Below are 23,612 nucleotides of genomic sequence, written 5' to 3' on the forward strand. Positions count from 1 at the left end.
GGGATTCTTCCTCTTGCTCAGAATAATCACCTGAGAGAGCATAAATTCAAATTGAGGAAAGACAGATGCAGGATAGATGTGTGGAAATTTGCCTTTAGCCAGCGGGTAGTTGGTTGGTGTAACAGACTTTCATCTCTTGTTGTGGAAGTTGATAGCCTAAATAAATTTAAGTCTCAGCTGGACAGGTATTTCGAATGAACGGAGGTTTTTTTTTTTTTTTTTTTTTTGGCTTATGCTGCATCAGCCACTCAGTATCTGTACTTGACTGTTGATAATCCTGCTGAGGTTTTTGTCAAATTGAATGAGTGGTTTGCATCTACATTCACGTGAGGAATTCTTTAGGGAGCTAAATGGTTTTGTAATAACTGAGAGTAAAGTGAAAGAGAAATTGTTGAAGTTAAACATAAGAACGGCACTTGCAGTGTATGCGATCTATCCAGTTATGTTAAGGGAGGCAGCAAACCCTTTGTCATAAATATGAGAGCATCCGAGGATTCAGTGGAGGTTTCTGAGGACTGGAGATGTGCAAATGTATCCAAATTCACAAAGGAGGACAAATGGTGACACAGGTAATTATAAACCTGTCAGTTTAACTTCTGTTCCAATAATGGAGTCAGAGGGAAAAAAAAACAAAAAGTAATGCAGGACCATTCAAAGAAGACTGCAATTATACTTTAAACACAGCATGGTTTTGTTGAGGGGGAAATCTTGTTTGACCAGTTTGATTGGTAGGAAATGGGTGCAAAAATTAATTTTCATATCATATACTTGGATTTCAGGAAAGCTTTTGATACCATTGCACATAAAAGACTGCTGTACAACTTGGATCAGTGTGCATGAAGGGCAAGTTGCTGCTGTGGATAACGGAATGGTTGAGTGGGAAAAGACAGAGAGTGGTAATCAACGGACATTGCTCTTTGTGGACTAATGTTATTAGTGGAGTCCCTAATGGTTCAGTGTTGGATTAAACTTGTTTTCTGTATTTATGAATGATATTGATGAAGGCATATCAGGCTTAATGTTCAAGTTTGCAAATGACACAAAGGTTGGTAGGGTGGTTAATGTTGCAGTAGCATAGTAGCATACAGTAATAACAGTATGCTACTGCAGCAGGATCTAGAAAAGTTGGACAAATGGGCTGCATATGCATGGCAGTAACCCCAGAGCAATGTACCATCTGGGTGGTATTACACTCAGGCTAGTTGGAAATAAAAAATATCCCTCGTTACTTGTGCAGTGAGATATAAAGTTCTCTTAGCAATGCAGAGAAGCAGCCAGGACAGCTTACGGTGTTTTGTCAATAATATACAGGAATTTTGCTAGCAGGAGTAAGGAGTAAGGCAGTGGTCAGGCCACATCTGGAGTACTGCATACTGGTCTGGAGGCCTAATTTTAGGAAGGATGTATAGCTGCTGGAACAAGTACAAAGAAGTGCAACAAGGTTGGTGAGGGTAACAGAAGGTTGCTTTTAACAAAGAAAGGCTTAATCCTGCGAATTGCAGTACCTGGAGATAAGCACCTCTGAGGTGATCTGACTGAGGTGTCTAACCTTTGAATGGTTTGAGCAAGCTCAATGCTGATAAGATTCTTCCTCTTGCTTAGACACATGGGTAGGGGCATCACAAATTCAAATTGAGGAAGGACAAAGGATGGTCTCAGAATAGATGTGTGGATGTTTGTCTTTAGCCAACAGGTGATTGATTGTTGAAACAAATTTCCATTTATTGTTGCGGAAGTTGATAGTATATATAAATTCATGGCAGAACTAGACAAAGTATTTAGGGGAATGAATAGGTGAAATGGGATTTGTGTTTGTTTTTTTTTTTGGCTGAAGCTGTATAGGCTTGCTTTCTTGCAAACTTATATATTTGTCACCGTTAATGCTAATGCTAAAGTTATACATTTATGTATTACTTAATTTGATTTCATCAATTTATGAATCTGAATTCCAGAGAATATCTTCAGTTTTGACTTTTGTAAGCCAAAATTTCATAAAAAAGGTTGAGACTGCTCTTCTGATTTTCATAGCTATATTTAGGCAGTCATCTTTTAATACTCTGTGTACTGATAAATAATATGTATACAATTCAATCAGCAAAAACCAGTATCTAAGGTTTATTAGGACTAATAAGTACAAAAGGCATAAAATAAAATAAATGAGAATAAGTAAATAGAAGCTTTAGAGACTAAGGGTCTCTTCTTCAGCTATAAAATTTGTAAATATGTTATATTTGGAATGTGCCTGGTATGGTCATGTCAGGCAAACAGAGAGCATGCACACGGATGTGCACATCATTCTGGAAGAATTTACTGGGCAGAACTAGGTAATTATTGCTGTGAATGTAGGGTGCACACATGAATGCCCACCCACATTCCATATGTAACATATATTTACATTTTTTATAACTGAAGAAGAGACCCTTAGTCCCAAAAGCTTCTATTTACTTATTCTCATTTATTTTATTTTATGCCTTTTGTACTTCTAATAAACCTTAGATACCATTTTTTTCTGGTTGAACTGTATACATATTATTTATCATTATGAAACCCAGAACGAGAGGCCTCTTTAACTTCACTCTGTGTACTAGTTGGAAACACAAATAAGTGATGGCAATATATACTGGATAGAATTAAAGGCAATTTGTGTGGATGCATTATATGAAAAATATAAATCTATATATGAGTATATTCTTGCATAAAGGTTACCATCTGATGAACCTTACCAGATTAAGAATATATATACATATTTTGAATTTTTTCACATAATAAGACATTCTGCTTTCTTGGCCTATCCTGTATAGATATTCAGTTTACTTCACATGAGCCATTTTGTCTGTAATATACTAATTATTACTGTGATTTTTGTTTATCTGAAGCATGTGTCTTATCAAACAAAATTCTGAAGTTTTGAAATGGCATTTCTTGTCTCTTTAGCATACTGTTTTGAATCTGTGGAATTTTAAATCAAAAGAATAGCCATCTCTCCCTCTTTTCATATTAATCTTTCTTTAGAATGTTTTATTCACCATATTCAATATTGCATCCAGTATTTTTGCTTTTCCTGTTATTTCATAATTTCTTTGCTTAACCAGTACTTAAATTACCACATTTTCTTGAATACTGTTGCAGTTTTTTTTTTTTTTTAATGGAACCAAAAAATGGGTGCATGGCTTATTTGCATATTTAATTCAATGCTTGAGATTTCTCCTAAAGCTAGGTTTAAAATGAGCAAATAAAAATACCTTGCTACAACAGCATTTTTCTTCATTAACTTGAGTATTTTTATTCATCCATCTGGCCATGGCTTAAAAGAAATATTTTGTTTATCCCTAATATTTATTAAAATACAACTTTGAGAATTCTGCTGCATGAAAAGTTAAGACTCTCTCTCTCTCTCTCTCTCTTTAAGAAATGAATGAACATTGTTTCCTAGAAGTGCACACAATTCATTCGTGTATCAGGGTTGTGCGATTTTTTGACAGAACTGAAACCTAGATAACAATTCCAATATTTTTTACTGATAAGTGGAAATGAACATTAATGGAACATGTTCATTTGCCCCCTTCCCTTACCAGTGGCAGAAATTTCCTAGCCCACTTTGTGCAGCTCAAGATTCTCTCTATATTTGGGCCCTGTACAGTTTCCTTACATATTATGATCCGTAAAGAATTGTGTGAAACATCAGTAGAAAGGCATGTAGTATGATCCTTCATAGTTAGCAAAAAACTAAAAATAATTAAAATGGCAAAAAAATCAGAACTCATGCAGCCTAGTTCCAAATAAATTCACTTTTTTTTTCATGTTTTAAGAAACAGGGTGCATCGCTTGTTCAAGGATATTTGAAGTACTAGTAATAATTAATACATTGAAATATCTACCTTTTTATAGTGCTAATACCACCAATATGCCTACAAGCGATCCTTTCTACTATCACTGCACTGCATTAAAATAGAAAGGAATTTTTTGAAATCACTTATAAAAATACACATTGCTTGCTGAGATGAGCCCGTCTCTTCTGCAATGCATACTTTTGAGTTGCTGGATTTGTGAACTACAAAGCCAAAAGATAAATCACAAATGGAATTAAAATGGATGATGGAATAAAGAAAGATTTCATTTGTCTGGGCTCCATCTCATCAGGAACTGCAAGGGAATCTGAAACAATTCCTTACTTATTACACATAGAACTTAGCATTTTATTAATCTTTAAATCTTTCAGTGGACTGGATTGGATAGTGAAACAGTACGGCCCAGCTTTCTTTTTGGCTTCAGTCTTCACTGTTATGTACTTTGTTATTCAGCACCTCCATAGCCAGGTGGGCAGGAGCAGCAGCACGTAGCACACGCTTCTTGATTAGACCGGGGTTCGAGCCCGTGACCACCAAATATGTAGGATGCGGAAAGGTCAGGGAATGACCACCGCATATCCCGGAGCAATATGGCCTTAGTTGCTAATGCTCCTAAAAACCAAATAACAATAACAAACTTTGTTATTAGTTTGTATAGCATAGTGCCACAGACTTTCAATCTGGCCTGCTAACAGGCTTTGAAATTATTAAAACTATGTCCTTTGGTTGTTTCAGATATAAGTGACTTTTGTGATCTTGATATGATTGGGTTCCGGGATGAAATCCTTTTTTTATTCCATCATATAGTTTAATTGCATTCTATCATTTATCTTTTGGCTTTACAGTTCACAAATCCAGTAAAACCAAAAGAATGTTCTGTAAAGGAGACAAGGTAGTCTTCAGAAGCAATGAGTACCTTCAAAAATACGAATTTTCTTTCTAAATTAATTCAATGTATAAACTAATTATACCTCATGGATTGTACTTATAAAGTGAATTTTATCATGTGAAAAGTATTATATTAAGTTAGTTAAACTTACATTTAATAGAACTGCTTAATACTTGATAACATTTTTGGATTTCTTATTGAATCCTGTCATTAAGTCTAAAAATTGAAATATTAATTATTAATGAAACCAAATTACACAAAGTTTCTTTTAAATGTGAAAAATACAGAGAAATGCATAAAGATCGAGAAGAGAAGGATGCAACATTCTGTTCCTTTTGATCAATATGCATTTCTGTTTAAAGACATTAGAGAAAGGAGAACCCAAATAGTGGTTGGAGAGGGAAAATTAGTAATCTTTCATCTTCCATTGAAGAGTTGGTTTGATTATTTGTTTTTTTTTTTTTAGCAGCATTAGCAACTAAGGCCATATTGCTCTGAGGATATGCACTGGTCATTCCCTGACCTTTCCGCATCCTCCATATTTGGTGGTGATGGGCTCGAACCCTGGTCTAATTAAGAAGCGTGTGCTACGCACTGCCGCTCCTGCCCACCTGGCTACGGAGGCGCCTGAAGAGTTGGCTTCCTTTTTTCACATATGAATTACATATTTCTTACATATGAAAGGAAATAAATGTAACTAGCAGTACCTGTTGCAAAAATTTCACAATTGGTAGCAGAGTTTTTCTCTAGTTGTCCTCAAGAAATGTAGTCCATGTTTGGTCGTGAGCAGGTAAGCCAGTACACGTACACATCTAATCATTTCTTATTTCTGTAAATGTATAAGTTAAACACAATGCATCAAGGCATCATAGGTTTAAAAGTATAAATAATCTATATAATATTGGTGTGAATACACCATAGATCACTCTTAAAGGCAAAAAACTGCGTTTGTAGTGTAAAAGGGCATCATTTTATCTGTATCTCATATTGTGCTCCTCCTTCATGAGTTGCCATGTATTGCACTACCTCAAATAAGTAATGCTTCACTGAAAGAGAAGACTATTGTTACATATGCTTGGTGGGCACCACCACCCAGACGGCACCGTTTCAAGGCTTGTTGGCCTTTCATCGGTGGGTGGGCAGGTACCCTGGTATTATCTTCACAAGTGGATTGTCATATCTCTGCCATACCAGAGTACCTGCCCACCCACTGATGAAAGACCAACAAGCCTTGAAACGGTGTTGTCTGGGTGGTGGTGCCGACCGAGAATAAGTAACAATAGTCTTCTCTTTCAGTGAAGCATTACTTATTCTAGGTAGTGCAATATATGGCAACTCGTTGTGAAGGAGGAGCACAATATGAGATACAGATGAAATGATGCCCTTTTACACTACAAACGTAGTTTTTTGCCCTTAAGAATGATCTATGGTGTATTCACACCAATATTATTTCTGTAAAATAAAACTATTCTTTCTTTTAAGGTAGGTAGCACTAGTAGAGAAAATTGGCCTGTTCTGTAAAATAAAACTATTCAGATTTTTTATATTTTTCCATGTTTCTGCACACGTAGGAAGAAATATCTTCAATTTGAGATCAATTCGGTTAAGCCTATCATAAGCAATGGCTACAGCTAGCTGTACCCATTGAGAAAATTTTGCAATTGGTAGCAGAGTTTTATTATTATTATTATTTTATTTTTTTTTTTGGAAAATAGGGCATGATTGTGCGGATGTGCAAATTGATAATCAGTTTAAAAATTAAAGTGCAAATTGTTAATCAGAAAAAAATGCCTTATCAACCTAAACAACTGTTTAACAGTTAACATCTTCCTGTGGCTCCATCTATGAAGTGAATGTTGAACTATTCTCATATGTAGTACAAAACTGGCCTGTTCCGTAAAATAAAACTATTCGGAAATTTTAAATTTTAACAAATTTCTGCACACCTAGGAAGAAATATTTTCAATTTGAGACCACTTCCAGCCTGATCGGCTAAGCCTATTATTCATACTGACTGTTGAAAGGAAATGGCTTCCATATTAAATATATAGATTACTAATGATAAATTGAAACATTTGATTAATAGTCAAAAATCAGGAAATCCTAGGATTTACTTGATCAATTGATAAGTTCAACATATCTCACTTTATTAATATTAAGTATTTTTGAATAATTAGTTATTTCTTGGTTTAGACAAAAGTAACCCCAAATTAACATTTTAAATGCCTGATTACCAACTGCATTTTGAAAAATATGGAATTTAGAACACTTCTCTTTTTATCACAGAGTCAAATAATGATATTTGATACTCAACAGTTTCTTGATACTCAGCAGTTTCTTGGCATCCCTCTTTCATTTAAATTACTCTCTTCAATTATTTTAGCACAGTCAGTTACAAGGACAGGAATCCAAAAGCTCTTCATTCAAGGTCCTAACTTTTTATTTCAGTGTTTTGTGTCTGGATTTTAGTGGAATGACAATCCACAATGCAAAAGTGCACCTTCATAGAAGGAATAAATTTTTAGATCTTAATTTCTTAAAGAAATTTTTTACTCTCTTGAATGGGCCAAATAAAATTGCAGGTGAGTTTTCTAAAGTGTATGAAGCATTTGCTGTATTAACATAAGATTGTCATTTTTTTAAAATTTGAAACTTACAGTAGATAAAAATTACATCTTAAATAATTAATTAATTTTTTTTAATAGTGGCACCTAAAATTGTAAGGGACAATTTACAACCTATTGTTATTCGTGCTGGTCAGACAGTGAAGCTGGACGTTGAAGTTATTGGAGAGCCTCCTCCAGAAAAAAAATGGTCATTTGGCGGTAAACCTTTAGAACACAGTGAGACTATAAAAGTAGAGAATGAGGACTATCACACTCACCTTAGAATCAGCAATGCTTCTCGTAAACAAAGTGGAAAATATAAAATTACAGCTTCAAACAGTTCAGGAAAGGATGAAGAAAACATCGAAGTTACTATTCTTGGTAAGTATCTCTTAGAAAAATTTATGAGAAATAATTAATAAATAAATGTTTATTATGTGGAATATCTGAGAGTTTATTTTATTATAAATCAATATTATAAATTAATTTTTAAGGCATTTTGATTGATATCTTAGTCTCCAGGGGCTCACATCTGGTGAGTATGGGCTTGGTATCGTGAGCTGGATATCATCATTCTTCTCTTTCTTGGTGATTCCCTTCTACTTTTGACTTTGACTCTCTCTCTCTCTCTCTCTCTCTCTCTCTCTCTCTCTCTCTCTCTCTCTCTCTCACCCTCACTCTCAGGGTAACTCGGGAATTTTTTATTTTTTTTTTTGGCTGGTGCAGCATAAGCCTCAGGCTTCCTTGCACCATATGGCTAATAATAATAATAACTGCTAAATACAAATAATGGATCACATCATATAGTGAAACTATAGATGGGTACATAGTAATATTGATGATATATGTTATTTAATCCCAGGGGCTCACATCTAGTGAGTATGTGCTTGTCACATCCAGGATCCTGAGCGTTGGATATCATCATTCTCTCTCTCTCTCTCTCTCTCTCTCTCTCTCTCTCTCTCTCTCTCTCTCTCTCTCTCTCTCTCTCTCTCAGGGTAACTCAGGAATATTTTTTTTTGGCTGGTGCATCATAAGCCTCAGGCTTCCATGTAGCTGATAATTATAATTCCATTATGAAGACATTTACTATCAATGTAGGTTCATCATAAATTTAAGCATCAATATAAATTTAAGAAAGTGAGTTTTCAAAAATAAAAAAAAAAGAACAACTTTGGTTCAGACAGTATTGTGCAGTTTAGCACAACAGCTTCCAGTATGTTCAACAGTTTTTCTTCGTGAATGAATGAATCTTTAATCAAATTAAAATTCATACAATTTAATTTGAATTCAATTTCAGTCTTGGAGAGACTTTCTGTTCTTGCTGTTGACCAAGGTCAAAGAATTCAATGATATGAATTGCGCTTATGTTCACTTTGGTGTTTTTATACACCAAAGTAAACATAACCCCAAGTGGCTCATTGTGCTGCTTATTCACTGTTCCCAGAACGTGACTTCTTGTGCTACCTCAATGACTTACCACAGAAGGAGACTCAATGTGCCACCTTAGTGAATAAACCTGAATGGTGGCTCATTGTGCTGCCTCTTTATGACAGCAAGCTGCCATCTCAGCCACCAAAACAGTAACTCATTATTGCCTTTGGTGGCTCACTGTACTGCCTGCCTCAGTGACATTCTCTTAGATAGTGGGTGCAAGGTTAAAGGGCCTTTAATTTCTTTGATGGCTGCTACATATACTTCCTCACTTTTTTCAGATATTTATGGGTACTATCTTTGCACAGCAAGCACAATCTAATTCCACTTCTTGAAAGCTAAAGTTTATGCTGGCTGAAGCCTTTACCAGAAATATATGTTCCTCTTCTTCATCCAAATGAAACGTATGGGTCTCCATTTCTAAAAGTAGAAATTCCTTTACATTTTTTTTGACCTACTGAACTGTAGAGTTCCCTTTGAGGATGTGCATCCATCATTCCTAACTGATATCAACGAACTTCTTTTCAGGAATAGCTATTTTCCCTTTTAAATGATCTGTTTTTATTTTGCTTTTAAATGATACACTGACTTCACAACCTTTTGCCTCCTTCCACTATACATTTTGGCACAGTGTATCTGTTTGAAAATGGTAGTGCTCCTGACTTTTTTTCTAAACCGTTTTTTTTTTTTTTTTTTTTTTTTTTTATCCAACCATGTGTTGTCCATACCCACTTTCTGCAACACATTTCCATCTTTATAAAATATCATTAATCTCCATTTCCAGAAATTCACATTCTCCTCAAAAAATGAAATTCCTCTATGTTCTTTTGCTGACACTATTTCACTGAACAATGTCAAGTAGGAGACTTGTGAACAATATGACACACTCCAATTCTCTGTCATTGTACTTGCTATATCTTCCAATCCAACAGTCTGACTTTGACTATCATGATGCTGCTCACATGTTAATTTTTTTCAGAAATTAACACAAGCATCATCATGATAGTTAACATTTCCATCAGCTGCATTGCATCTTAGACTAGTTTCATTATATCTGATGCTTATAAATACTATAATGAGTTCCTGTTCATAAGTTTCAATCCCACACCCTGCCTCAGTGGCAAGTAATGCACTGCACTATCTAGTATAGAAGGGTGACTGGTGAATTAGAAATATATAAAAATACAATATATTAGAAGTATATGCAGCCTGGAAAGCAAGGTGATGGAGCTCAGATAGTGTCATTGAAATTATTCTTGTAGGAATTGAATCCTTTATTCCACACTCCACTTTAAAAATCTTTCCTTTATCTAAACCTTGGTTTTCCAATAAATGTGCTAAGACTGTTCAAGAGAAGAATGCTGCATATCATAATTGGCTAGTTTCCAATTCTTCAGTTTCATTTTCTGCCTACACCAAAGCTCGCAACAATTGTAAAGCAGTTATTAATCAGTCCAAAGTAGATTTTGAAAAAGCTAAGAGTAGAAAACTTGCTTCTTGCCCTAATGGTAGCCGAGCATTCTGGTCTTTTGCCAAAGCTATTGGCTGCAACTTTTGCCGATCTCTGTTCCCACCTTTGTCAAAACCAAATAGTTCTGTTGTCACTTCAGCCAAGGATAAAGCTGACCTGCTAGCATCCCATTTTTCTTCTAGCATCCCATCAACTAATGTATTAAATATCTTGGTAAAACACCTCCCACCATTCCCAAAACGCTCCATTCAATGCCTCCTGTGGTCTTCCATCAAAAGGATGTCAGAAGGATTTTAACAAATCTTGATGCTAAGAAAGCTCCAGGTACTGATACTATTTCTCCACTTTTTCTCAAAACCTGTGCTCCTGAACTTATTCCTGTTCTTTTCCTGCTTTTTTCACTTTCTAATTCGAAAGGTGTTTTTCCTTCTGCTTGGAAATTTGCTCATGTCCAGCCAGTTCCTAAAATGGGTGACAAATCCCTCCCATCCAGTTATCGCCCCATTTTACTCCTATTTTCCTACAGATACTAAAGTAATGCAGAAATCAATTAACCGCCAACTATTAAGCTACCTAGATACCCTCCGTCTGATCAATGATCGCCAGTATGGATTCCATCAGTGTCGATCCACTGGTGATATTCTGGCATAAAGGTCTTCTAAACAAGCTTCCATCTTATGATTTGCCAACTGTTTTTTTATAATTGGTTATCCAGTTTTCTCTCTGATCACTCACTGAGAGTGATGGTAGATGGCTCTCTGTCTTCTAACTCCTCCACTAATTCTGGTGTACCCCAAGGTTCAGTTCTTTCCTCCACTCTTTTCCTCTTGTGTATTAATGATCTTCTTCCATTGAATGGAAATCCTATCCATAGTTTTGCCGATTATAGCACTTTGCATTCCACTTTACAGTTTGAGAAACCTTGCCCTGCTCAAATAGCTTCAACTTCTCGAATATCCGCTACTACTAATTCCTTAAATGGCGATCTAATTCTCCAAGTGGGCAGTGGGGAAAAGGCAACTTAGTTGATTGCAATCCTTCAAAAACTCAGTCTTGTCTTATATCTCGCAAAAAGGATTCTTCTGCTCCTATGCTTATCTTTGGTGACACTGCGATTTCTATGAAAGATGATATATCTCCTTTGGGGATTACTCTTACTTCTAATATCTCTTGGCACAAGCATATTACAAATATTGCTTCCTCTGCATCTAAAAAACTTGGTTTTCTCTTTCGCTCTTGGCGTTACTTTTCTTCCAAACAGCTGCTCTGTATAAATCACAAATCCGCCCTGCCATGGAATATTGTTCCCATATCTGGAGTGGTGCCCCCAAAACCTCTCTCAGGCTTCTTGATTCCATTCAGAAGAGGGCAGTTAGGTTAATTAATGACTCATCTCTAACAGAGTCTCTGCACTCGATGTCTCATAGACGTACTGTTTCTGCTGCATGCCTCTTCTACAGATACTTCCATGGGCACTGTTCTTCTGAATTAGCTTCTATAATTCCTGCTCTCTCTTTCAAAACAGTCCGAACATATGCCGCCACCAGCCAACATCCATTTACTGTTCAACTTCAAACTCCCAGAACCAACTTTTCATCTTCCTCATTTATTCATTCAACTGCCGTTTTCTGGGACAACCTTCCTTCATACGTATTTCCTGAAAATTACAGTCTACAGATGTTCAAGTCCAATGTCAGCAAATATCTTCTTTCGTCTTCTCAACCGCCAACCCAAGTATGGTACTAAGTACTATAGGTTCTAATGCCTCTTGTGTTTGAGATTTTCATTAAAAAAAATACATGAGCTGTGTTATGATACATAAGAGTAAGAACAGTTGCATTGAAAATTGCATGTACACTAATGCTAGGAGCACAGTAAATAAATGTGATGAATTTTAAATACTGATTAAGTCATCAAATGCAGACATTGTGGAGATGTTGGAAACTTGACAAGAATTCAGTTATAGCTCAGACACAGCATGGTTTTGTTAAGGGAAGGTCTTGCCTGACCAATTTGATTGGATACTATGATGTAGTCACAAAAGAATTGGATGCGGGGGAATAACTTTGATATTATAAATTTGAATCTTAGAAGGCTTTTGATACTGTTGCACATGGAAGACTGCTGCACAAATTGGAGCAGTGTGGCATTGGTGGCAAATTGTTGCTATGGATAAAGGGATGGTTGAGTGGCAGAAGACAGAGAGTGGTAATTAATGGACACTGCTCATTGTGGACTAATGTTATTAGCGGAGTCCCTCAGGGTTCAGTGTTGGGTCCATTGTTGTTTTCTGTATTTATAAATAATATTGATGATGGTATATCAAGCTTAATGTCCAAGTTTGCAGACGATACAAAGGTTGGCAGGGTTGTTAAGGACGCTACTGATGCTATGCTGCTGCAACAGGATCTGGAAAGGTTGAGCAGATGGGCTGAGAGGTGGCAAATGAAGTTTAACATTGACAAATGTAAAGTACTACATATGGGAAACAGCAACCCCAGAGCAACGTATCAACTCTGTGGTACTACACTGACAGTGGTAGAGAATGAAAAGGACCTGGGCGTAATTGTGCAGGCAGATATGAAGTTCTCTGAGCAGTGCAGATGGGCTGCAAGAGTAGCTCATGGTGTCTTATCAATGAAATACAGGAATTTTTCTAGCAGGGATAGGGAGGTGATTATTCCCTTGTATAAGGCAATGGTCAGGCCGCACCTTGAGTACTGTATACAGGTCTGGAGGCCTCATTTCAAGAAGGATGTAGAGCTGCTGGAACGAATACAGAGAAGGGCAACAAGGTTAGTGAATGAAACGAAGGGTTACTTTTACGAAGAAAGGCTTAAGTTTTGCAAATTACAGTGCTGGAGACTAGGCACCGGCGAGGTGATCTGAAACAGGTGTACAAAGCCTTGAATGGGTTGAGCATGCTCAATGCTGAAGGGATACTGCCTCTTGCTCAGAACAATCACCTGAGAGAGCATAAATTCAAATTGAGGAAAGACAGATGTAGGATAGATGTGCGGAAATTTGCCTTTAGCCAGCGGGTAGTTGGATGGTGGAACAGACTTCCATCCCTTGTTGTGGAAGTTGATAGCCTAAATAAATTTAAGGCTCAGCTGGACAGGTATTTCGAACAAATGGAGGGGTGAAGTGGAAGGGGTTTTTTTTTTTTTTTTGGCTGATGCTGCATAAGCTTGCTTTCTTGCATCATATGCCTCTGCTAATGCTAATGCTAATGCTAACATGGTATTACTCAGTCATAAGGGATGCAGAATTTGAATTTGTTGAGTACAATGTGTACAGAAAGGACAGACAGGAGACAAAATGAGGAAGGTTATGCCCTTAATTAAGAAGCATATTAAATTTAAAGCAGTGCATCTGATAGGCAAACATGGCATTGTTCAGTCAGTTTGATGTGACTTAAGCACTGGAAAACAAAAATGAGAGTAAGAGAGTGTGTTTCAGTATAATAAGCAACTACGGAGAAACAGAGTGGTTCAGTAAATCAGGATGTCTTATAATGGGGAATTTTAACTTTCCACATATTGACTGGAACTTGTGAGTTGGCCACTCACACCATAGCAAAACGTTTGTCAATTTATTGCACAACTGTTTACTACAGCAGCATGTTAGAGAGACAACAAGAGAAGCAGTATTATTGATCTGATTATTAGCAGCAATTTCTTAAGCATTAAAAATAATGGACCCACTGGGTGGCAGCGATCACAGTGTACTATTGTGGAATTTAATTAAAAGACATAACTACTGTCAAAGGTAAAAGAAAAGATTTTGCTTTTGTAAGGGTGACTAAAGTGGTCTTAGACAGATTTTAAATTCTATACAGTAGGACCATTTGCTGAGGTTACCAGCAGCAAATTCTAAATGGGAATCAGTCAGGGGAAGAAATTGTAGAATCTATTAGACTTTTCAAACAAACTAAGAAATGCCATTCTAGGCTTAGACATCGAAATTTGCAGATAATATGACCTCCTAGTAGATTTATAGTAGATCTACTAAAGAACTACTATTGCAGACGGCATGAAGTTTGCAGACGATATGAAGGTTGTTAATGACAGTAATGATAGTATGCTACTGCAACAGGATCTGGAAAAGTTGAGCAGATGGACTGAGAGGTGGTAGCTGAAGTTTAACATTGACAAATGTAAATTACTCCATATGGGTAGCAGTAACCCTAGAGTAATGTATCAACTGGGTGGTACTACACTCAGGGTAATGAAGAATGAAAGGGATCTACAGTCATGTCAATGATATACAGTTTAACATTGACAAATGTAAAGTACTGCATTAGAGTAATGTGTCAACCCTAGAGTAATGTGTCAACTGGTGTACTACACTCAGGGTAGTGAGTGTAGGTGTACTACATGCTACCCAAAGGGGCATAAATTCAAATTGAGGAATGGCAATTGTAGAATAGAATGTGCGGAAATTTGTCTTTAGCCAGTGGGTGGTTGATCGTTGGAACAAACTTCCATCTGTTGTAATGGAGGTCAGCAACTTAAATAAGTTCTAGGCAGAACTGGACAAACATTTGTAGTGAATGGATGGGTGAAATGGAAAGGGTGTTTTTTTTTTTTTTTTTTTGGCTGTTGCTATATAAGCTTGCTTTCTTGCATCATATGCCCTACTAATGCTAATACAGTTGTAGAGAAAACCAATGATTAGTTCATGGTGAGAGTATTCCAAACAAGGAAGACTTCAATTCATTAAATTGCAGCCTCTGAATAGTAGGTATCTACAAGAAAACTTGATTGATGTGTTTTAGTCTTTAAATGGATTGAGTAAACTAAATGCTGCTGGCATCCTTAGTTTTCTTGTAGACATAGATTTAAATTGAAAAAGGAGAATTTCAGGGTGTGTAAAATTTGTGTATTCAGCCAAAAAGTAATGGATTGTTGGAATAAACTTCTATCTGGTGTTGTGGAAGTTGGTAGTTTAAATATATTTTAGAAATTATTAGAAAAATTATTACAAGGCAGTTGATTTGGCTGGGTGTTTTTTTTTTTTTTTCCCTTTTGCTGATGTTGTATAAGTTTGCTACACAACTGTCCTGCAACTGTCTCTTTCCAGTTTATATATATATATATATATATATATGTGTGTGTGTGTGTGTTTGAGAGAGAGAGAGAGAGAGTAAAGTAAAGATGCACCAATGTTTAGTTTAATCAATGCTGTTATGTTAAAGCCTTAACATAACAGCATTTACGCAAATGCATAAATTTAAGGTTCTGCAATTTACAGAACTCATATCTTTCTTGCAGAGAGTACCCTTAGTGTCCTTGAGTAATCTCTCTGCATCCTCTGAAATAGATTCTCATCCTTTCTAGAATGAGGATTCAATCCCTGTACACATTATTCAAAATGCAACCTGATCGTACCTTATACAACAAGATAATCAACTCCTTTTCTCTGCAAAATATTTGTTTGTCATTTACAGAACCATATAAGTCTTCCTATCAGCCTCTCTGTATTGTCTCAAGAACTTTATTTTGGGCTAATCAATTACCTGTAAAACATTTTCATTCTTTACTGCCTTCAGTTTGATACCATACGATTGATGTGTTATTCTGGGTTTACTGCTACCCAAATGCAGTACAAGTTCTTTTTATTAATGTTAAACCTCAATTGCCATATTTCTCATATCCTGTTTACTGTAATTTATCGCTTACTTTTGGGCAGGATTGAATGACATCATCATCAGCATACTTGGAAATTTCTCATCAGCAAAGTTAGATATTAATCTTGTTAAGCTTTCATGAATATTATTAATAAATATTGAAAACACCATTCTATTTTCAATATTTATTAATATTGAAAATAGCAGTCGTGAATAAAGAGCAGTGTCAATTAATAACCACTCTCTGTGTCCTGTCACTCAACCATACCTTTTGCCATAGCTAAAACTTCTGACATTACTACTCTGGTTTTATGAAAATCATTTATATGGAACAGTATCAAAAAGCTTTAATGAAATCAAAATATGTGGTCTTAAAATTATTATTTTGCATTGAATTCCTTTGTGACTACCTCATACTTAGCTAATCAGATTGGCCAGGCAATATCTCTTGGATTATGCTGTGACTGCCACATGACTGCATTTTTGTAAAGGTGATCATTCATCATTTCTTTAACCATTGGCTCCTTTAGTTTTCCTATCGTAGAAAATCAAGCTTAGAGGGCCTGTACTTTCTTAAATCGCTCTTTCATCCTCCTTTGTGTATAAGAAAGACATTATCACATCTCTAATCTGTATGGACATCACCTGTATCTAAAGATGTTCTCATAATTATGGCTAACAGTTTACTTACCTCTTTTGCTCCTTCTTTTCGTATCAATGGATAGATTTCAACAACATTTGCCTTATTTACTTCTGGCTTCCTTTTAGTTGTCAGAAAATCATTTAACCCACAGTTAGAATTAGGTGTGCTTTGGTATATCCTTCCCATAAATGTTCATACAGTATGAATTTATATATCAAAATATTTATTCAGATTGTCAGCAATCTGCACAGGATCATCAATAGTTATTCCATGCATATCCAGTGGGCTAATATGGATCTTTTCCTTCAACTGTTTACATAAGCAATCAGATTTTTGCTACTTTTCTTTGTGATGTTAGTGAAAGGCTTCTGATAATTTGCCTTTGCTTGCCTTTTCTCAATTACACTCTTTGTTATGCCTACTGTAGGCTTCTGTGTTCTTTGATAATTTGTAATAATCTCATCCCATTCATTTTTATTTTCTGCCCTAGTTTCATCAGTGCATCTTACATATTTTTAGGTCTATTTCTCAAACAATCTTTCTTTGGTGGTATAAAAATTTTATTAGCTTCTATGGTTACTTTCCTGATCACGCCCCATTTTCCATTTGCATTTGGTGGCAGCATCAGTTGGTCCCACTGTAGAGAGTTTAAAAACTGTCTAAGACCATTGTCATTACTTTTGTGAATGAAATATCTTTTCCTTTTGATGTTTTCTTATAGTCCATTTTTTTGACAGGAGTTATATTTTTATATAAATTCCACATCAGTACTCTGTAATCACAGTACCTCAACTACCTGAAATTTCCTAATACATAAGCGTCACTGCTGATAACAATGGCAAACAAACAAACAACAAAAAAAAAAAAATCATGCCTCTGGAACAAAAGTTATAGATTCTTAAGGAAATTGATCTGCTGATTCCAAAAATATCAAAATTATATTATCACATCTCCATTGAAAGATATATTGAAAATTTAGGAGCTTAATGAATGACCAGTTTCAAATATCATGCAGTAATACCTATGTTATCCTAACAATGAATTAACTTATATCTTACATATTATCTTAAAGAATTTGTTTTATTCACTTTAAAATACTTTAATCAATTATATAATGTACTAAATTCATTCTGTTTCCTTAGAAATGTTTGCCTCTCAGAGTTTTCTTTCACTCTTAAGAAACCAGCAGTAATCTCCCATTGTGACAGTATCCCAGCAACTTTAGTACTGCTTTTCCATTATGGATATGTCCTGATGAAAGTGTTCCCCTTGGTTAACATTTACATCTCCCAAATACTGAGGGGGGGGGGAACTCAGCTAGGAATACCTAAAATGAATTTTCAAATTCCAAGCACATATCTTTATAAAATTTCTGTAACGTTGACACCAGAGAATTCTTAATTATCTCCTTTCCTTCTGAGAAATCTATGCACAGTTGTTTTAAATGATTCCCAAGCTGCTAGTTCAGTAGCTTTCTTCAGTAGTTTTCTGTAGCTATGTTTCAAATGCATTCTCTTTTTTTAAGGCTGAATGAAAATTTCTTCTTTCAATTTTGCATCTTTTAAATTAGGAAACGCTTCCCTTAGGTAGAAGAACCATTTCCATCTTTATTTAGAGCCTTAACAAAATTCTTCATTAAAAATCCAAGATTTGTATACAAAGGTGAGAGAAGGACCTTTTTTTGGTACAAGCAGTGAAACATATTTTATGTTATTTTTCTCTCTTTTTTTTGCTGCTGCACAGCATATTGTTTTTCTGTTGCACAACTCTCCCACAAACACTGAAAAGAGCAGTATTTTTATAAATCTCCTAAAGACCACTGAGCAATCACATTACCTTAAGATCAAAACAGACATTTCTAGAAAAGTCATGGTACTTTATTGCCCTCTGGATCTTTGGTATTCTTTCATATGTAAGTCAGCAATGTGAAGTAGAGGAACCAATGGGAATTCCTTTTCCATTCAGCAGCAGAACTGCTTTTAAACTTAATTTTGAAGCCCAGTAAATATATGTCATTCATTAGCATTGTGTTCAGTTCATTCAGAAGACCATAATATCTTTACTAAAACACATACCATCTTCCATAATAATATATTTAAAAAAAAAAAAAAAAAAATTGTCACGTAGTAGTAATGGAAAATGATGCAACAAAGCAAGCTGAAACCATTCTTCCTCAACTTGAATTGGCACCTCCGTAGCCAGGTGGGCAGGAGCAACAGTGCGTAGCATACACTTCTTGATTAGACCGGGGTTCGAGCCCATGACCACCAAATACGGAGGATGTGGAAAGGTCGGGGAATGACCACCGCATATCCCCAGAGCAATATGGCCTTAGTTGCTAATGCTCCTAAAAACCAAATAACAAACAAACATCAACTTGAATTTATGCCCCCTCATATGTGTGTAGTCTCAGAAAGTGGTAGAATGCTATTAACCTTCAGCTTACTCAATCCATTCCAGGCTTTAAACACCTCTACTCAAGACACTGCAATTTGCCAAACTGAAACCTTTCTAGGTAAGAGCACCCTTTTGTTCACCAATTTGGTTGTCCTTCTTTGCACCCATTTCAACAGATCTACATTCTTCCTAAAGTGAGACCTCCAGATCTGTATACAGTACTCAAGATGCAGCCTAATCATGGCCTTATACAAAGGGATAATCACCTCCTTATCTCTGCTAGCAAAGTTTCTATATATCATTGACAAAACCCCATGGGCTGTCCTGGCAGCATGTCTGCACTGCTCAGAGATTTTCATGACTAACTGCACAATTACCCCTGGGTCTTTTTCATTCTCCACTACCCTGAGTGTAGTACACAGTTGATAAGTTACTCTGGAGTTACTGCTACCCATGTGCAGTAGGTGCCTCCGTATCCAGGTGGGCAGGAGCAGCAGTGTGTAGCGCACGCTTCTTGATTAGACCGGGGTTCGAGCCCATGACCACCAAATACAGAGGACACGGAAAGGTCAGGGATTGACCACCGCATATCCCCCAAGCAATATGGCCTTAGTTGCTAATGCTCCTAAAAACCAAATAACAATAACAACAACCATGTGCAGTGCCTTGTATTTGTCAATGTTAAACTTCAACTGCCATTTCTCACCCCATCGACCCAATTTTCTTAGATCTTGTTGAAGTAGCTAACCCTGATGTCTTCATTAACCACCTTGTCAATCTTTGTATCATCTGAAAGCTTAGACATTAAGCCTTATATACCTTCATTAATATCATTGATAAGTATTGAAAACAACAAGGACCCAGCACTGAACCCTGGGGAACTCCAATAATAACATTAGTCCACAAAGAGCAATTTATAACCACTTTCAGTCTTCTTCCACTCAACCATCCTTTTATCCTTAGTAGTAACTTGCCCTTAATGCTACATTGCTCCAGTTTGTACAGCAGTTTTTTATGTGCAATAATATCAAAAGCATCCCTGAAATCCAAGTATATGATTTCAGAATTATTCTTTGCATTCAGTTCCTTGGTCACTGCATCATAATAACCTATCAGATTGTTTAGAGAAGACTGCCTCTTGGCAAATCCATGCCCTGATTGTCTATAATTGCATGCAGGTCCAAATGATCCTGCATTACTTTTTTAACCAGTGATTCTGTTATTTCCTTGGAACAGACATTAAGCTAACAGGTCTGTTAGTTGATTGCAATTGTATATCATTACAGTATATTGTAATTTTAGTTCCTGCTTCAAGTAACTTCCTCTGTTGTAACCTAGAACTAGGAGTTTTGCTTTGCCTTGCTTAATTAAGTGCAGTGTTTATAGTTTTCTGGTTAATGGTAGTCCAAATTTATTGAAGCTGATAGGACAACAAAGTCTGCAACACAAGAATCTCACTATATTTATCACTGTTTCCTTTATGCCATGATTTTGTGGGATCTGGTATATATCAGAAAGTCTTTATGTGAAATAGCCCTTATTGCAGACAATATATTAAGATATTAATGATCTGATTTTTTTTTTTTTTTAGAACATCCTTGATATTTCTTTTATGCAGAAATAACTGTCATCAGTCAAGTTTATATTTCTTGCAACGCTGTAGGAACAGCAAAAGTCACACTTTTAATTTTTCCAATTAGCTGCATCCTCAGATTTGTGGTGCATGTAAAACAGCATATATGTGTAGCCCAAGTTTTGTCCTGATTACGAATCTTGCAACCAAAGTACAAAGAATATGCATGTTTAGTAATGCTGTAGATTTTCTTCCTCTGAGTTTTTGTTGTAAACTGTCCACAGATATAGCAGTAATTGTTAATCACCTTTTTCGCTTCTACTTAAATATTTTAACAGTACAGTGCTAAGCAAAACACAGAAGAAACAAACAATTTGCAATAGATATGCAGATAAACTGTACACATGCTTGCGCTGTCTTTCCTTTACTGATAGAGAAAAGTGGGAAGCAGACAGACATGGTTAAACATGTTAACCCTCTCCAACATTATTGGCTATTTATGAGCATGTGCAAACATTATTATTTGCAGGTAATACAACATGTAATGCATATGGGTAGATGTTAAAACCTGTATGTGTAGAAATTTTGATATGATGTAAAATTTTAAGAATTATTTTTGTCGTTTTATGTATAAATTTGTCATTAATAAATGACAAATTTATGCATAAAAATTTACTGCAAACAGCTCATATATTATTGAAGGCAAAAACGATATTGGCCATTGTAATGAAATTGCATGTATCTTTTTCTTTTTGCCTTTCTGAAATGCATGTTTAGATTGAATAGTACAGAAGCATCATTATGTTAGTTTTGTTCAGTTTGAGAAATTTGAAAAATGCTCTGATAGTTTTGAAACGAAGACTGTCATTTAAAATTTTTTAATTATTTATAAGAAGCACAGTACTATTAAGTGACCAACATCTTAAATTTCCTGCTATTTTCTGTCATAATATATTATCGTACTGATTCAACAGCCAGAAACACGTAGTGGTTGCTCAGTCTATCTGGCAGATAGTTTTTATGCTAGTAGTAACAGCGAATAGCATTATTAAAATACTACCAAATTAATTTTTCCTAGAAAAGGTAGGTTGCACTGATTCTTGTAGTGTTAAAATGTATAAAAGAAGCAAAGACATAGAGTAGATGAATAAATGACAAAATCATTATTAAATTTGCATCTTTGAATATATGTAGAGGTTACTTATAACATACAGAGTATTTAGATATTGTCTGTTCAGTAGATAGTAAATTAGTGACTAAGTGATAGATCTGACCTTGAATCTTAATCCTGGTATTAAATGCCCCTCTCTGGTTTCATTTTCTCTGATAGATATCATAGGCGCCTCCGTAGCCAGATGGGCAGGAGCAGCAGTGTCGTAGCACACGCTTCTTGATTAGACCGGGGTTCGAGCCCGTGACCACCAAATACGGAGGATGCAGAAAGGTCAGGGAATGACCATCGCATATCCCCGGAGCAATATGGCCTTAGTTGCTAATGCTCCTTAAAAAAAAAAAAAAAGATAGATATCATTTGGAAAGTACTATTATAGCTCTAAAAATGCTTTGATGGTGTTGCACTGTAAAAAAACTTTTTAAGGTTTTCTGGTGTGGGAGTTTGGATGAGTTCTTTCATTTTTTCTAGTCTAATTTCCTATTGAATTAGACTGGAGTGGCATTTCCAGTCATGGAAATGCCACTCTCTGGTTTCATTTGATCTAATAGATATCATTTGGAAAGTACTGTTATAGTTTCTGATAAATCAAAAAATGCTTTGACGGCATTGAACTTTCAAAAACTTAAGATTCTGATGGGTTCTTTAATTATCTCTAATCTAACTTCCTATTGAACCAACAATCAACAGTCATTTCATCCTACCACCTAAACACTTGGTAGAAGTTATAAATTGCAAAAATTGGCAACAATATCACTTTAATTTGTTACTGAGAACTTTATACTGGAAAGTAGATTTTTATTTGCCTTTCCATGGAAACATTCTCTCCTTTTCCTTTTGTGCTTCATCCGTGGTCTCACTCTGTCTGATCAAATGCATTTTTATAGTCATTATTAAAAAAGATCATGGAACAAAAACTGATATCCAATGCAAAATGCATTCTTCCTGCATTTTAAATCATCTGATACCTTAGAGATTGTACCTTTGTGACACTACCCTTGCCAACTCTGTTAACTCTTCTCTGTTTCTACATGGCTTCCATTGTGCTACCTGTTGACATTGTAGTATCACACAGTCAGTTACACTCATACCTGTGGCATATGTGGGTGACTAGATGTTCTCTAATTGTACTGTTATGTGCAGAATTTTGTGATTTATTTAAAGATAGGCAGAATTCTAATTCTGTATACCTGGAAATAAATTATTGCATTTCTGATAAATAATCTGTGGTAAATAAACTAGCTGACCTTTGACTGCTAACTCTACATTGCTTATCTTTTTATTTATTTGGCTAGCCACAGCTGACCAGTATTTTCTTGAAAAATATTACTTTTGAAAAGTAATATTTTTCTTGTTCTTTTGTTTTAAAACATTACATTATTTAAAAAAAATCAATATTATCTATATTTTCATGAATGATGGCTTCCAAGATTTGCTTATTCATTAAAGCTCTTATAACGTCATAACAGTTTACACCTGGGTGGGGAGCCTCCGTAGCCAGGTGGGCAGGAGCAGCAGTGCGTAGCACACGCTTCTTGATTAGACCGAGGTTCGAGCCTGTGCCCACCAAATATGGAGGATGCGGAAAGGTCAGGAAATGACCACTGCATATACCCGGAGCAATATGGCCTTAGTTGCTAATGCTCCTAAAAACCAAATAATAACAATAACCTCTGGGTGGACATGCTAAAAAAAAAAAAAAAAAAATCTGAGATTTTTTTTACTTCCAAGGTGTTTGTGTACTTTGTACACTATAAATTTTCTGTGATAATAGCCAATAAATAGTGTAAAGTGATGCACTTTAAAAATTTAATTAATCTAAAAAAATATATTTTTCTGTTCCCTCACTTCCATAACAATGAGTGAAATCAAAGCTGAAACCACAAACCTAGGGAATATTGATAACAGGGGCATTTGTATAAAATGTGTGCCACACAACAGAAGCATA

The 23,612-nt window shown here is 35.7% G+C and overlaps 1 protein-coding gene across 2 annotated transcripts in view; it reads left to right on the forward strand.

Annotated features, from left to right (window-relative positions):
• Positions 1 to 23,612, forward strand: part of LOC150079033 (twitchin-like) — a 2,795,346-nt gene that overhangs the window by 1,085,021 nt on the left and 1,686,713 nt on the right. For both annotated transcript variants that reach the window (XM_090382361.1, XM_090382360.1), the window contains one exon: positions 7,443 to 7,724. In XM_090382361.1, the coding sequence (XP_090238487.1) occupies positions 7,443 to 7,724 (282 nt within the window). The remainder of the gene's footprint in view (positions 1 to 7,442; positions 7,725 to 23,612) is intronic.

The sequence above is a fragment of the Mastigoproctus giganteus genome, chromosome 10 (genome assembly GCF_048544385.1).
Source record: "Mastigoproctus giganteus isolate SK-2022 chromosome 10, ASM4854438v1, whole genome shotgun sequence".
Taxonomy (NCBI): domain Eukaryota; kingdom Metazoa; phylum Arthropoda; class Arachnida; order Uropygi; family Thelyphonidae; genus Mastigoproctus; species Mastigoproctus giganteus.